Source organism: Larus michahellis, chromosome 5, assembly GCF_964199755.1.
Source record: "Larus michahellis chromosome 5, bLarMic1.1, whole genome shotgun sequence".
Lineage (NCBI taxonomy): Eukaryota > Metazoa > Chordata > Aves > Charadriiformes > Laridae > Larus > Larus michahellis.
The window spans coordinates 29,434,654-29,450,185 of NC_133900.1; the positions used below are offsets into that span (position 1 = coordinate 29,434,654).

At 44.6% G+C, this 15,532-nt stretch overlaps 1 protein-coding gene across 1 annotated transcript in view; it reads left to right on the forward strand.

Annotated features, from left to right (window-relative positions):
• Positions 1-3,204: 3,204 nt before the first annotated feature.
• Positions 3,205-15,532, forward strand: part of COL25A1 (collagen type XXV alpha 1 chain) — a 318,699-nt gene continuing 306,371 nt past the window's right edge. Inside the window, exons 1-2 of the mRNA XM_074589386.1 lie at positions 3,205-3,710; positions 4,273-4,342. Of these exons, the coding sequence (XP_074445487.1) occupies positions 3,354-3,710; positions 4,273-4,342 (427 nt within the window). The 5' untranslated portion in view covers positions 3,205-3,353. The remainder of the gene's footprint in view (positions 3,711-4,272; positions 4,343-15,532) is intronic.

Here is a 15,532-nt window from a genome sequence, read left to right on the forward strand (position 1 = left end):
TAACAGTTCTCCCGGGTGTGTAGAGGTATAGATACCCATTGCAAAAAAAAAAAAAAGGGGGGGGGGGGCAAAAAAAAAGCCTGAAAACAATTTCTTGGACATTTTAAAGTTGTTCTTGCCAGGTTTGGGCTTTGATTCTAGTACGGCAGAGTTTTCTGTTTGTGCCAGACAGAAAAATAAAGGTTTCTTGTTACACTTCTTTGGAATAAGAAACATCTAGCAGGAGATTTGCTATCCAGTAGGAAAGCAGCTTTGCATTGTGTCCCACAGAAATATGGTGATCTGGCTCATTTGGTGAATTTTACAATAAATCTAATGCAACAAGGGACTTCCCGTCTCAGGCTATTTCATTTCTGATTTTGAATACGCCTTGTCCAAAACAAGTGGAGAGCATGATGCTGGGAAGGAAAGATGCTTGGACAGAGAGATTGCATCTTTCGGCCAAGCAAAACATGGAGCCAGGTCACATTGTTATATGGGTACACGGTCGTCTGTGCCCTCTATGGGGTACTGAGGCAGCCAGGGGAGGTCCATATCTGCAGTGAAATAAAAAGAGCTGATCTCGGGTGAAATTTCACCCTAGCCTAGAGGAGGCAGCACCCGCTCGAGTATGGGACTGGCAGCAGCGGGGTGTGGGCAGCCATCCTGCCACAGGCGGTGCCTCAGTAACCCCTGGCATAAACCGGAGAGGATAATCATATCCTGAGGGTTTGCAGCTTTGCTTTGCTGGATGTCACCACGAGCAGGGGTGAGTGATGGCACTGGCTACTAACAGCAGGGGGTAATGCTAAGCGCTGGAGCTGGCGCCGATGGCTCCCAGCGCCTTGCTGGCCCAGCAGCTGCTCCGAAGCAGCCTGGGTACTGCTCATACCAGGCTCAGGGAGCCCATGCCATGCACCAAATAAGAGCATGTGGGTATTATTTGTTTTCTTCTGTCAGATTATTAATTCCAAATACCATTTCGTCTTCTTATTGCCAAGAGATAGTCTGTGAGCAAGTCCTTATTTTGAAAAGAGCGGTTGTTATTCACAAGTCCTGATCATGAGGTACGTGCCGCTTGGGGCAATTTGTTTGCAAACTTTTGTTCATTGCAACTATTAACTGTTTATCGTGAAGAAACTATCACCTAGGGCTATATCATCGTGATTTCTTCTCCCTGACTAGAATTCACCAAACTTTGTTTTAGAAAAGTGAAAGACAAGTTACAAAGAATAAATTACTAGCTATGAACTTCTGGTACACTTTATTCAAAATCTAAGTAATTACACTGAAACCCACAAAGCTTTTTGGATCCGTGTCTTCATGGCAGTTGTGATTGCTTGAATACTTGGGAAACAATAGGTAATAAAACTGCACAAATACGACTCCGTAAGGAAACTTGATTCCTATTCGTAAGCCAACGCTCTCAGTCTTATCTGAGAAGCACCATAGTTGGACAAGTCTTTTTTTCATCCCACGAGTCTTTATATCTTGTCAGTATTGTGTCCAGCTTTGGAGTACTCAGCACAAGAAGGACATGGACCTGTTGGAGCAAGTTCAGAGGAGGGCCACAAAGATGATCAGAGGGCTGGAGCACCTCTCCTATGAGGACAGGCTGAGAGAGTTGGGGTTGTTCAGCCTGGAGAAGAGAAGGCTCCAGGGACGTGTTATAACAGCCTTCTAGTATCTGAAGGGGGCCTACAGGAAAGCTGGAGAGGGACATTTTACAAAGGCATGCAGTGATAGGACGAGGGGTAATGGCTTCAAACTGGAAGAAGGTAGATTTAGATATCAGGAAGAAATGTTTCACTATGAGGGTGGTGAGACACTGGAACAGGTTGCCCAGAGAAGTTGTGGATGCCCCATCCCTGGAAGTGTTCAAGGCCAAGCTGGATGGGGCTTTGGGCAGCCTGGTCTAGTGGGAGGTGTCCCTGCCCATGGCAGGGGGGTTGGAGTAAGTGATCTTTAAGGTCCCTTCCAACCCAAACCATTCTGTGATTCATGTGAGTAAATGCCAACCAGGGTGAACTACGTGTTCCTTCAGAGGCTGGTTCTGCTCTGAGAAGCTTCTCTGGTTCACAAGAAATGCCACGCCAAGTGCTACATAGGAGATGCGTTGTGGTAATGGCAAGATGAGAACCAAACTACAACAGGTAAATGCAGCATTTGGAAGATAAGAGGCAGAGGGGAAAGGAACAAACACGCTTTCCAGCAGGCCACGCCTGCAGTTTTTTGGATGTTGATGCTTCTTTTCCAGTCTTACAAACCGGGAGCAAGGAAAACGGATTGGTGTGCATGCCACAGCGAAGAAGCAACTTGGCAAATAAACAAACAGAAAGTAAATCAGGTAAAATCAAACCGACTGCATGCAACAGGGAGTCAGTGCGCGCCGCTCCTTTGGAAGCGAGCCCTCGCACCGCTCCGGGGAGCCGGACGCGGAGTTATACGCGTTTCTCCTCCGCGCTCTAAAAATAAGACGGGCACGGCAGAGCTCTCCCCGTGTTTTATGCCCCGCCGTGGGCACCACAGCCCGCTCGCAAACCGCCGTAAATTACCGCGGTTCTCCACAACTTCCCCCGGCGGGGCCGGACACCCCTCGCAGCCCCTTCCCGGCCGCGGCTGCTGGCTCCCCCCGCCTCAAAACCCCCGGGGCGCTGCTTCCCCCACCGCCATTTGTTAGTCTAATTGTCCCACCGCCTAGGTGAATACATTATGCTGATGAGGGCGGGGAGGTGGGCCGGCGGGCGGGCCCGGCGGCGCGGCTGACAGCGGGGCAGCGCGGGGGCTGCCTGCCTCTTGCCGCCTCCTGCCTGCGCCCTGCCTGCTGCCTGCCGCCCGGCCGGCGCGGGGGGTTCCTGCCGCCTGCGGGCTTCCCCGGCTGCTGGGCGCCGGCGGGCAGGTGCGGGGGAGGAGGGGGGGAGAGCAACAAGTCCGGCGGCGGGGAGGAGAGCGGGAGGCGGAGGAGGGGGGGGTTTGGGAGAGGGGGGGGTGCTTCCCGCCCCGCGCCTGAAAACCTCTCTGACAAGTGGCAAACCCGTAGCAGAGCACGCTGCTCCTTCCGAAGGGCGGGTGGAAGCCGCGGGGGGCTCGCCCCGCACCCAGCCTTGCTGCCGCCTTTTGGCTGCCCCCCCGCAACCCCCCTCCTCGCCGCCCCCCGCTGCGGGGCTGAGTCGCGACCCGCTGCCGGCCGGCGGGCGCCGCCGCTTCCCCTGGAAAGTGTGGGAGCCGGTTGCGGGCTTTTCTTCTACTTACCGCGTTTTAAATTTTATTTTTTTTTTTTTTTAAATTATTATTTCGCTTTTTTGTCGTTGATTTTCTCGTACTTTATTGCTATTACCTCTTTTGTTGCCGCTGTTTGCGAACTAATTGCCTCCATGGGGGGCGGAGGAAAGGAAATCAAAGGTGCCGCAGCTGAAGGGTGTAAAAGCGCGCCGGGGAAGAGCCGGGGAGCCGCAGGACGGGATGGCAGCGGGAAGCCCGGCAGCGGGAAGCCCGGCTGCGGCGGCGGGGAGCGGTGCGGCTCGGCGCTGGCCGCCCTCCTCTCAGCGCTCGCCGCCGCCTCCTGCGTCTACCTGGGGGTGCGGACCAGCGACCTCCAGGCCAGGGTCGCGGCCATCGAGGGCGCCCGAGGGGGTTTCTCTGCCGCCGCCCCGCTGCCGCCGCTGCCCGGCTTTTCCCTGGAGCAGCTGAACGCGATGATGCAGGAGAAAGTGGAGCGACTTCTCGCCCAGGTGTGCGGGACGGGGGTGTCCGCTCTCAGCCTTGTGCGTGTGCCGGGGATGGGGGATGAGTGTGCGGCGGCACGGGAGGCCGGCTGAGGCGATGGGGGCGGGGGGCGGCCGGAGCAGCTCCTCGGGCGGGAGAGAAGCGGGGAAAGCGAGTCCGCATCCCCGGGGGGGCGGCGGGGCCGGGGGAGGAGGAAGCGGTCTGGGGAGCGGGGGACTGGCAGGGGACCCCAATGGGACCCCTCCGGCGTGGGGTCCCAATCCGTGACTTGCCGCCGAGCATCAGTCCCGACGTTTCCCCATCTCGGGGAAAAGATAAATAAAAAGCGGGGGCGGGGGGGGGGGGGAGAGCGGGGGCTTTGCGGCGGAGGTGGGAGAGAGCCGGTGGCGTCGGGCTTGTTTTTGTTGTTGTGGGGGGGCGGAGAAGTCGGTGAGACACCTTGGGTCGAGTCCAGGCGAGGAAGCGATCGCTGGCCGCGCACCCTATGGAATAGCGGTAAATCCCAGTCCGCGGCCGCGCGGGGTGAGCTCCCCCGGTGCCCTCACGCCGCTTCTCTCGCCCCCACAGAAATCCTACGAGCACTTGGCAAAAATACGAGTTGCGAGAGAAGCGCCTCCAGAGTGCAACTGCCCACCAGGTAACACACACAGCTTGGCAATCTCCTCTCTGAGGCTCGTAACGCGGGGGGGGGTTGGTATCCCGTGTTTTTTCAAACACACATAAGTCGGATCCAGGGGCTGCCTCTTCCATCAACGGCTTTACCTTGGGTGGAAAAGGTGTAAAGCCCAGAATCAGCTGTTTCCACTGTGGCACTGGATTGGAAGTAATGCTAGTTAACACCCCCCCCCCCGCCATGTTAGGCTGGGCAATTCCAAACAATAACACTTATTAATGATCTACTCTGGCAAGAAAAAAAAATATATTCTGTTTCAAATAGGGTAGTACTGAATCAAGGGATTGTGTGCTTACCTTGGGAAGTAGAATAAAAGTTCCAAGCAAAAATATTGAGTGGTTTCTAACATGTATTGCAAAGGTGGAGAGTCCGTTGCAAGTTACCAGTAATAAACACAAGAGCTTTTCAGTCTTGTTTTTCTGTAGTTGTAGATGAAAGCAGTTCCCCTAGGATGGGATTGCAGGTTTCATACTGAGGGTTCAAAACTGCGTCTGTTTATGCAACCAGTGATGTTGCTAGACTTTGGAAATGGGGCCTCCTAGTACTGGGATGAGTTGTTTGTACACACATGCCGCAATGTTTCCTGTGCTTTTTTGTGCTGCTTTTTGACAGTCTGATAACTGGCAATATTGTTTTAGCTTTATACACTCCTGCAATATGTACCTGAGTTCAAATGGCACCTTAAAAATCAAGAAAATAATGCCAGTGTTTCACAGGGTGCTGTAGGAACTCCAGCATCCTCTGCATGATGAAGCACATTAGACACACAGTTTGCTTTATGTATCCTGCCGCTCTGTTTGAAAAAACATCTCCTTTACAGGTGGAATATCGACTGTCAGCAAGACTTAAGCCGATGATGTTTGCCAATGGGATGTGTGATAGTGGTGTGTATATAAGGAAGGAGCTCCTCTGGTTTAGGTTTTAATTCCTGCCTCATCAGTCTGAAAGGACTACTGAATCTCAGTCTTTAAACTGACTGCAATGATTGGTAGAGTATTTTGCTGATGATACAACTGAGAGCTGGGGATTTACTGGCTGGTATAGGAGTTATCATGGCTAGTGTGAAAAGGACGATATATCTGACTAGGACTGTTTTAAAAGAGCGCACAGAATTAATCGACTCCCAGTTAGTTTTGGTAAGGAACATTGGTTTCCTGCTGTACTATATATAACTTTTTCCTTTTAGGCTAACGTGAGCATACAGTGTTGATCTTATTTTTTCTGTTGCTTAACTGCAATAAATTACAAGATTCAAGTTTGCGCACTAAGAATGAGGGTTGCTTGTCATGTTGTATGCAAAGATGTATTCTGTAAGCCTGAAACATGGTTGATTTTGATGCCAAGCTCTTACCCTCTTCCTTCTCCTTGCTTAAATTCATCTGTTATAATGTTTTTGCTTACTATTTTCATACTGAAGGTCAGTATCTACTGTTTCACAGTTGGTGTTATGTGCTGCTTTACTTCCACACTACCACTAGAGCTCCACATCATACCAATTTTTACCTGACTTTTTTCTTAAGAAGTATGCTTTATCAAATAGATAATGAGCAGCAGAATATTCCTCACATGCATTGTAGAAATCCTCACTAGATGAAAGTCAAAATAAAGTGATCTGGGAAACGTTTTCGAGGGAGCAAAGCTCATCGGGCAAATTCACATGAATTATAATAAAAGAAAAAAAAATAAATTGCAGAAAGGACTAGCTGGTATGGGGATTAGAAATGTGATACGGAGCTTTTCACCTCTGGGTAGCTATTTCAGTTTGGAAGCAAGTTTTGTAGTGACTGAAGGATGTTGCCATGTGATAGCCTCATTTCGGACGGCTTAAAATGAGTTGATGCTCTCATGCTTGTCGCCAGCGGACAGGTGTCTACCTCAAAATGGCATTGTCTTGGGAGCCTCGGCTGAGAGAAGGGCTGAGCAGCACCACCTGAGCAGTGCCTTCCTAACAGCAGGCATTAGGCAGGAGAGGACAGAGTGAAAAAATTGCTGTTTCTTCGTTTGGTTCACTCTGTTACAATTCCTTTTCCACTGGGCAGGATGGACTTTTATTTTCATCCTTAATGCTGCCATTACAAATTTGGACCACGGTGTTCGGAAAGGCATTTGGTTTAACAGGAAAAGTATCATGGAAGTGCAGTGGTTTTTCTGTTGCCTGCTATTAGTGAAGCCAAAGAGTAAACTGCCTCTTTTCTTCCCCACATGATTCCATTTTGCTGCTTTACTCTGCTTGGCTTCTGTATTTCTTCCCTGGCTTTCTGTAATAATAAAATACATGTCTGTTAGAGATGACTTTGGAAAGCCTTCATGGTACAGAGGTGATTCTTTGAAACCTCTCTATGTGCCTGTAACATCCCTGTGAGAAAAGGCAGCTGCCAAATGGCCACCAAGACAGTTTCCGTCATCCTGCTCTTTAAAGAGAAATAAAGATTATTTAAAAAAAAAAAAAAGGTGACATTGTTCTCTACCAAAAGAAGAGAGGGAAATTCAATCTGCAGACAGGAGGGTGGGAATGTGGCCTCTGATTTGGGATTGAAGTTATGCAACTGGTGTAGATCTCATTAGCTTGAGATGTTCATCCCCTTGTGGCTCTCCATGGCAGGAACTTGCACGTTCAAAGGAAACTGGGCTTGAATGGCTCAGATACCAAAGGCAGCCAGATTCCCAACTGCTCAGAGCTTGCAGAGCTCTCCACATGTAGCTCCTTTTAATTCAACAGTAGCCTTGAACTTTGTCTAGAGTGAAGAGTGGTCATGTTTCTCCTTAAAAACTTTGTTTTCACTAAATGTGCTTTTTCTAATTATTATTTTCTGATTTATAAAAGAAGCACAACATGAGGAGACATTAGAGTTTTGATTTTAATTCTGCAGGACTAAAACCAGATACCAAAGATTTTTGTAAATATTTTTAAAATGACAATAGCAGGCATTCTTTCTCCTCTTAAAGCAGAGTAATAAAGTTTGAAAAGTAAATGCATGCTGACATTCCTCTTAAATTACCTCAGCTCTAACAGGAGTGCCAGCTTAAATCCCATGCTTGCAACTAGCGCTGCAGTCACTGCCAGCAGTGAGCCTTCTGCACATAGGACTGGGGGGCAAATGGAGTGCCTAAAATTATTTTAAGTGTAACCAATTGATTTTTTTCCTTTGCCAGATCTATTTATTTAGTGTAAATTAATGTTTCCCTACTGTAAAAGGTGGACAACAACAAAAAAAGTAGATGTGTATGTAATTATTTCATATGTTTGAATCTTTCTTTAAATGGCTGCGGGAGCATAATCAGCTTTTATGAGGAACAGTCAAGCACAGTGCTGGATACTTCTTACCAAGTGCCAAGAATTATACTGTTGTGGAAAGAGTAACACGTGTGGAAAGAGTAACACGTGCAGAAAGCACAGGGATACTCCCAATTCAATGGAGTTTTAAGAAATTCTTAGGCTTTTGTAGATTCTTCACACTCTTCTCTCCCAGAAAGGCTTCACATGTGTACCTAGGACCTGTGGACTTCAACAGAAATGAACACATGCCTGCATGTTTTAGTGAATTCATCCTTTATGGATGAATCCACTTTAAGGCTCATGTGCCATGATGTCTTGTTCTGGAAGTGGTCCTCAGAGCCTGCTCCGGCGGTCAGATGATGTTGGCAGAAGTAGGAGTCAAGTCTATTGACTAGGAAGGTTAGCAGGTGATCGTGTATGGTTTTGCATGTCCCTTTAGGCCAGTTCTGGGAAGCAATGTATTTTTTTTCTTCTCTTTTCAGGAAGACCTTTATAATGAATTTATTCCTTTTAAAAAAAAAAAAAACAAAAAAAAAAAAAACAAAAACGAAACCAAAACCAAAAAAAACCCCCAAAAAGCCAACAGTATGATATAAATAGGAATGTGCCTATATGCCATACACTTTTTTAACTCTGCATCGCCAAAGGATAGGTTGCATAAGACAAGAGATGTTTTTTTTATCTCTAACTGCCATGACACACTGTGTATGTATGCTCGCTGTAGCTTGCATGTAAAATGATGGGGTTTGCAGGTTTTGCAGTTTTTCTTTGGTTGAGTTTCACTTTTTCATTTTTTTTTTCTTTCTCCACAGAACACTAGCTAAATTTCACGGGGTACCTGGTGAAGTTGACCAAACAAGTTTAGTTATGTTTTTCTTTTGTGCCATAGGCAGTTTGTTCCTTTGCTCTTTCTCTTCTATCTTTCCTATCAAGAAACCTGCATTTTTCTTCCTATTGTGTTCAGATACCTGTGGCTTCAAACCCTTTCCAGGCACAGACGCTGTCATCATCCTTTCTTAGCCAGCTATTTTGTGCTGTTTTTGTAATCATGTCATCTTGATTCTCTGTTCCAATCTTAAAGAGCTTTATGGTTTGGCATTTGAAATGTCTCTTATTTCACTATGCAATTTGCTGTGATCAGGTTATAAAGCTTGTTTCAGTGTAGTGTGTATACAAACCTGTTTGTTCAGGAGATGAAATGCCATAAGCCAAGATGTTTTCTGGGGGATAGAGAATACCAGTTGGTCTTATTCTGGTTATAGTAATTTTCATGGGAAAACTGTGTTCTACAGCTACAGTCCTTCAGTAAGGTGATGAGTTTGCTCTATGTTAGTTGGTAGCAGCATGAATGGCAAAAATCAACATGTTTTAGCATCCCAGTGCCGTTTTTGTCTTCCTAAGCATCTAATGTTTATTTTGCCATGTAGTGGAAGTACAGTTTGGGCATTCTTTCTTATTTCCGTGTTTTCCATAAGTACTGTTTCCTGCGGCATTTTGATTAGTGAGGCTGAAAGAACGGAGGAGAAATCAATTTTGGGGATTAAAAGAATCCTGAAATAGGTATCAGAGGGTATTACTTTTTTAAAAAAAATTATGATTCAGTTCTGTAAAGGCTGAAGAGGTAAAGAAAAAAGGAGCTGACTTAAGTGTTTACCAGTAGAGAGAGACAGAAGAAAATAAGATAGAGATATATATAGAAAGTATCCATATATATATAGTATGTTTTTCCCTGTTACTTAAAATTCCAGAGTATGCTATCTGAACCTAGCTCCCAGCACTACTTATTTCTGCCATGTTGGTATCATCTATTTGCTGAATGCAGTGCTCAGCTCTAATTTTGTAATTTTTCTGACAGGGCTTTGAGTTCCCCTTTCATACCTTCACTGGTTTGATATTTTTCATTTCAGTTCCTAGATAAAGATGTTTATTGATGTGCAGCAGCATGCAACCTTCTGGGTAGTCTGTTGTCTTGTTTGGATGACTGATTAGAGATACTGTTTTCTCCCCACAGAATAGCTAAATATATTTTATTGGCTAAGATGTGACCTTTTAATTCCCTTCCCTCTGGGTAAGGAGAGAGGGTGTGCAGCATGATGAATGTAACATACTGTGGCTCAAAGGAGAACTGATTGACAGCAGACTGCACCAGATTTCTGTCTTTTGTAATATTACTGATGGCAGTGGTGGTGTAACAAAGGTTGATTTGACCACGAAAGTATTATTAACAAAAGTTTTTTTTTTTTCTATGACTTGAATTAAAATTTATTGAACTTCCATGGTTTTGTAAAACAAGGTGTGTTAAAAGGAAGGTTTGATTGCATGCATTGACTGTTCTTATATGAGATTAATATTAATAAAAGAACATGTATTTTATATTCTTATGATTCCTTCCATGTGGCAGCTCTCAATCTCCAACTGGTGAAGTGTCAAAGCAGTTCAACTACAGAGTCATAGACTCATAGAATGGTTTGGGCTGGAAGGGACCTTGAAGATCATCTAGTCCCAACACCCCTGCCCTGGGCAGGGACACCTCCCACTAGACCAGGTTGCTCAAAGCCCCATCCAGCCTGGCCTTGAACACTTCCAGGGATGGGGCATCCCCAACTTCCCTGGGCAACCTGTTCCAGTGTCTCACCACCCTCATAGTAAAGAATTTCTTCCTAATATCTAAATCTCTTAAGAGGAGCCTTAACCTCTTGCAGTGTGAGAAGTGGCTGTTAAGCCTACTTCTGCAGCAATGCTTTTACTCTGTGGGTTTTTGAGTGTTTTGGGGTGTGTGTTTTTTTTTTTTTCCTTCTCTTTCTTAAATTGTTAAATATATGCATTTTTTTCCTTAAAGAGTCTCTCAAGCTTGGATAACAGTTCTGTTCAGCAAAACTCACCCCCCTGCCCCTTTCCTTAAAGGTCAGTGGGTTTTTGGGAATGTGTTGCCAGAAGAACAGCGCTGCTGCACCTGCATTATAGCACACATCCTCCTTCGCACTCCCTTCAAAATTTATTGTCTGCAGCCTACCTGTCTATTTTTTTGTATATTTATCACAGTAAAAATCAGCTGGCTTTGAAAACAGCATGGCTGACAGAAGCTGTCTGTTATAGGGCCTCTTAGGTCACCAGATAGAGCCATATAATTAATACGTTCAAGTTACCAACCTTGTGAAACCATCCACACCTTTAATGCACACAGAACTTGAGTCCCGTTGCTAACTACAGCCCCTTCAGGAAGACTCATCTACGCAGAACGCTTTTTCTCTTCATTGTTTCAGATGATTTCCTAAATCAGCCACAGAAAGGAAATCTGACTGCTTGCTTAGAACTATTGGGAAGATGTAAGAAGGCATAGAGTAATACAGGCTGGAAGAAGCAGCTTTCGCCCTATAGGATTAAAGCTGCAGCTTGCAGTCAGATAATGCACGCAATACCGAGCACGATGCTGCAGGCTTGCTTTTGGGAAGCTTGTGGACTGTCACGTTTTTACTGGTTAGAGTAGAGCAGTGCCTGCTTACGTTCATCTGCTTGGGTCTTTTCATGTGATTAAGCAGAAAAAGTAATAAAAGAAATAAAAGAAAAAAGTAATAAAAGTAAATGTCAGGACAGATTTTCAGAATTGAGAGCCAAATTTGAAAGTGTAAGATGCATATGTACCTTTCATGCAAATACAGCTATTTTTCCTCTGTGTAGACCTGAACAACTTTAGAAAGACAGGTCGGGTTGATACCCCAGGAGAGCATCTTATTCATGCTTCTGTTCTCTAGAGCAAATGTTATCTAGGCCATTGTTGTCAGGTATTTCCTTCCATGTGGTTCACAACTGCAGTTCACATCTAGTCAGTCACGGCTCAACAAGTTGTTGGATCTGCCTTAATTTTGTGATTAAGTGCAGCAGCCTCATGTAAACAGTCTCTTCAGTTAAAAATGTGCAGCTCTGTAAATAGGTAAAAGTGTAGTGCAAGAAATTGCAGATGCATAGATGTGCCTAAGCTAAAATAATCTACTGTTTAAATATTTCCATAGGTTGCCTAGCTCTTAGCAGGCAAGCTAAAATTTCCTTATTTGTGAAGTATACCTCTTGCCCCATCCTTCGTGTTCACGAAGATAACCTGATCATTGTGCTCTCCTTATAACAACTTTTTAAGCATGGCGGAAGACAGTCTTGTCTCTGATGCACACTATAAAACTTCTTATCCTTCATTCTCCTCCCCTGCTCTTCTGTCTTGTCTGTTTTTTTGGGAGTGCGAGAGGCATGGGATTATACTAAAATTTATTCTTGTTTATACACGCAGATGTATGTTTATAGGAACAGGCGTTTACATGCAGTTGTAAATATTGCATGCATGTTTGGGGAGAATTATTTCTTCTTGTGCTTTGAAACAGTTGAAGATGCCTGGCAAGGTTTTGATGAAGTTGTTATACACTCATGTAAATATTTTTACTAGAAATATATGTTCTTATAATTATCACAGATATGATGACAGCCCTTTGTAGGGCAAAGAAACAATAAATGAAATGATGAGAGTGTAATAACAGAGGTGATAAAACTGAGATGTTACTTTTTCTTTTAGAATGTTCTGAAAATTAATACAATGATTTCAGAGACTTCTGCTTAGACACTAAGAAGCAATGTAGCTCTTAAAGCAATGACATTTTGTCCTACACTGTCTTAAATTGAGCACGAAGTTGTTGACTATAAAGAAGCTATAGTTTTCCTTAAAATGTGCACAGATGAGTTACGTGAGGAAATAGATGAAGGTCTGTGAAAATCAGTGCTTCTAGTTCAGTCTACGTTAGGCATTAGAACTATCATCTTGGTTTTGGTTGTGCGTGAAACTCATCTTGCAATTATGTTGTGTTGTGTGAGTATATTAGAAAGCTTCTTTAATAATTTGTCTATTTTTTTTAAGTGCTTAGGAATTTAAATTTGGGGTTGCGTGAACATGACTTACAGATTTATTTCATAAATGTTTACCTTTGCCAGTATGTCTTGTTTGGGCTCACAACGGAGAGTGGATCACAAGTTCACAGATACCCAGGGAGGTTGAAAAGAAGGTTGTACAGGGAATAACGATGGACACAAGTCACTCTAAGTAGCTTCCCCTACCCTTCTGTGGCTCTTCTAGAAGCTTAGCTGAAGAAGTGCTGAGGAGAGGAAGAAGGGTATCAAATGATCTTTCTTTTTGATCTTTGATCCTCTTGGTAATGCAGTACACTGTGCTGTGTAAGGGAGCAGTGTGATGTTTTTGGTAGTCTTTTATGCACTGCCATAACTTGGGCACGCAGTAGGCTGCCTGCCGAGCCACAGGGATGTAGCGTAGAATATAGCTCGCTACGGCAGGGGAAAACCCGCGTAAAGCCAGGTGGCTGATCCACTGTTTTCCGCTGACTGGAATAGCTGCCTCCTGCCATTTCCTGGTACTACTTCAGTCTGCGGGTACCTGGGAGGTGCTTCCTCTGAGGAGCCAAAGATTTGTGGAAGTGTTTTATTTCCTCTTCTTTCTTAAAAAACAAGAAGCTGAACTAATTATCTCATCAGCTTGGCTCTTCCCCCCACTTTTGAAGAGTTTTAGTAAGGGGCTGTAGTGTAAGAGCTGTAAATATCATGAGAGGAAGACTGTAGAAAATAAGTAGTATTAAGGCCTTTGCTGTTCTGCCATTTGCAGTTTATGCTGGTTTAAGAAAAATCCATGTATTTTACCCTCCGCTTGACTATTTTCAATATCCCTTCTCTGAATATAATAGCACAGAAAAAAAAAAATCATACCACAAGTATACACTAAAGGTTTAGTTTATCAATGGGGTTCTTCTCATAAATATAAACTCATTCTTAGTGGACTGTGCTTAAGATTATGCTGAAAAGCTGCTATTTAAAAGATCTTTTCTAAAATTAGGGATGGGGGCTGAGGAACACAGAAGGAGTTTTGAAACCAGGAAAACGTATTGAAATTTGGAGACCAAAATCTTTTAGCAGAGGTGTGGCTGCCACTGCAGTAACAGATTTGTGTATGTGTATCTGAAAGCAGAACAGCACCCCGTAATTTGAAGAACACTAAATAAAGTCTTTACAAAGATATACCTGTGATTAAAATCCCGTACGATCTGTAAGAGCAGGAGCGTGTCTGGCTGCAGCCTGAGGCCTAGCTCGTGCTGGTAGTACCAGTTGTGTTGCGAGGAAATGACGTGAGGTTTCTTTTGTAGCGGTGCTTCAGCTGGATGATGGTAGGGTTTTCGTGGAGGACTGCAGTGCTGAAAGTCAAACTGTACGCACCTTAAGTTGAGAAGGTATTTCCTTTAGCTGGCACCTCTAATAATCTCTTAAGAATATGAGAACCAGCTGCTGGAAGGCACCCCTCCTCTTCCTCCCTGCCCTGTGCCCATACCCTCTGAGTCAGCTCCTGCTCTGGTTCCCTTGATGTTCTAAGGGGGAGCCTTGATACCTGAGCATAGGGGATTAAAAGGTTAAACTCCATAGTCTGTGTATTAATGTTCTCTCCTCCAGTCACAGAGTTTACATCTATATAATGTCCAATGGCATCACTATGAAAAATACTGTTAAGTGTTGGATGGAGAGTCTCCGTACTGTCAACTGTTCTGCTGCTTTTTATCAAATGTTCCCTTAATGTTTCCACTTCCACTGCTGTACTACTGGTTACTGCCAGGTGAAGGATGACAAATGCTGAGAACTGTCACTTCAGCTTGACATACAAGTGATTAATGTACTATTGATTTCACACCCTTCACGTCTCGGACAGGATAGCTGTCTCAAACTTCAGTAAAAATACTTCCGACCTCATAATTTGGTCCTTGTACCAGAAGATGTGCTCTGTGCAGACATTCTAAGTGGGGTCGTTGTTAAGGTGGTCCTTATGGCAGTGCTGAGCTTGAACTCTTCTTTGTTCTCTGTCCTGGTGGATGGTCGACATTCATTTGTGTCGGTGAATAATATGCAGCTTCGGGAATAGCTTTAGTTGGCACTTACAAATGAGAGCAGTGGTATCACAGAAATGGATCGTGGTGTTTGCTATGTGTGTTTATGAAGAGGTCACAGTTCAGTAAGGATCATCTTGCATGTGGTTCCCAAGTGGTGCCTGGCAGTAGGCACACAGAATACTGATGAACCAGAGAAGCTAAAAGACATGGTGGCATGGCATCAGTTTAAAATGAACCAGTGCTTAGACAGCCATTGTCAATACTTACTTAGAGTTGGTATCTTTTGTGTAACGATGACAGCCATGTTTGCAGAAGGCTGGAAATGTTTCTGGATGTGAAGATGAAGTGCTTTTCCAATGCAGCAAGCATGTAAGTGCACTGTGTGTCTTCAGTGTAGGGAAACTAATCTTAGTGAAGAGAGATTAGTATTTAAGCCTGACAGTTGTGGATTTTGCGTTAGGACAGCTTTGCATAATTCCTTACTTTGAATTCCGGGCTGAGCCACATCCTGATGTGCGGTAGGAGGACTTCCGTTTAGCACATTCAATTAAGAAGCGGCACATAAGCCATTAGAGTGGCCAGTTAAAAAGAAGCATGAGCCTTGAAAACTGAACCACCAGCGATGAGGGAGAAATTTGGCAAGATTGAAAGCCTCACTTTTTTTTTTCCCTCTCTCTTAAAATTTGCTGCTACAACATGGTCTTTTGATGTATTCTAAACAATACCAGTCCATTTTAGGATAATAGGGAGAAATTAATCTGTTTTCAATGTGTATGATAATAACTGGAACATTCTGGAAACAGTCTGGAAAACAGCTCTCACGGCAACTTTGAAGGAATACACAATAGAGGAAACATTGTGCTTAGTTGTCCTTGCGATAATTCATTAAGTAAGAGCTCCATATTGTGACTGTATTCCTCTACAGGATTGTAAAGGTGGGGTAGAGTGTCCTCATGT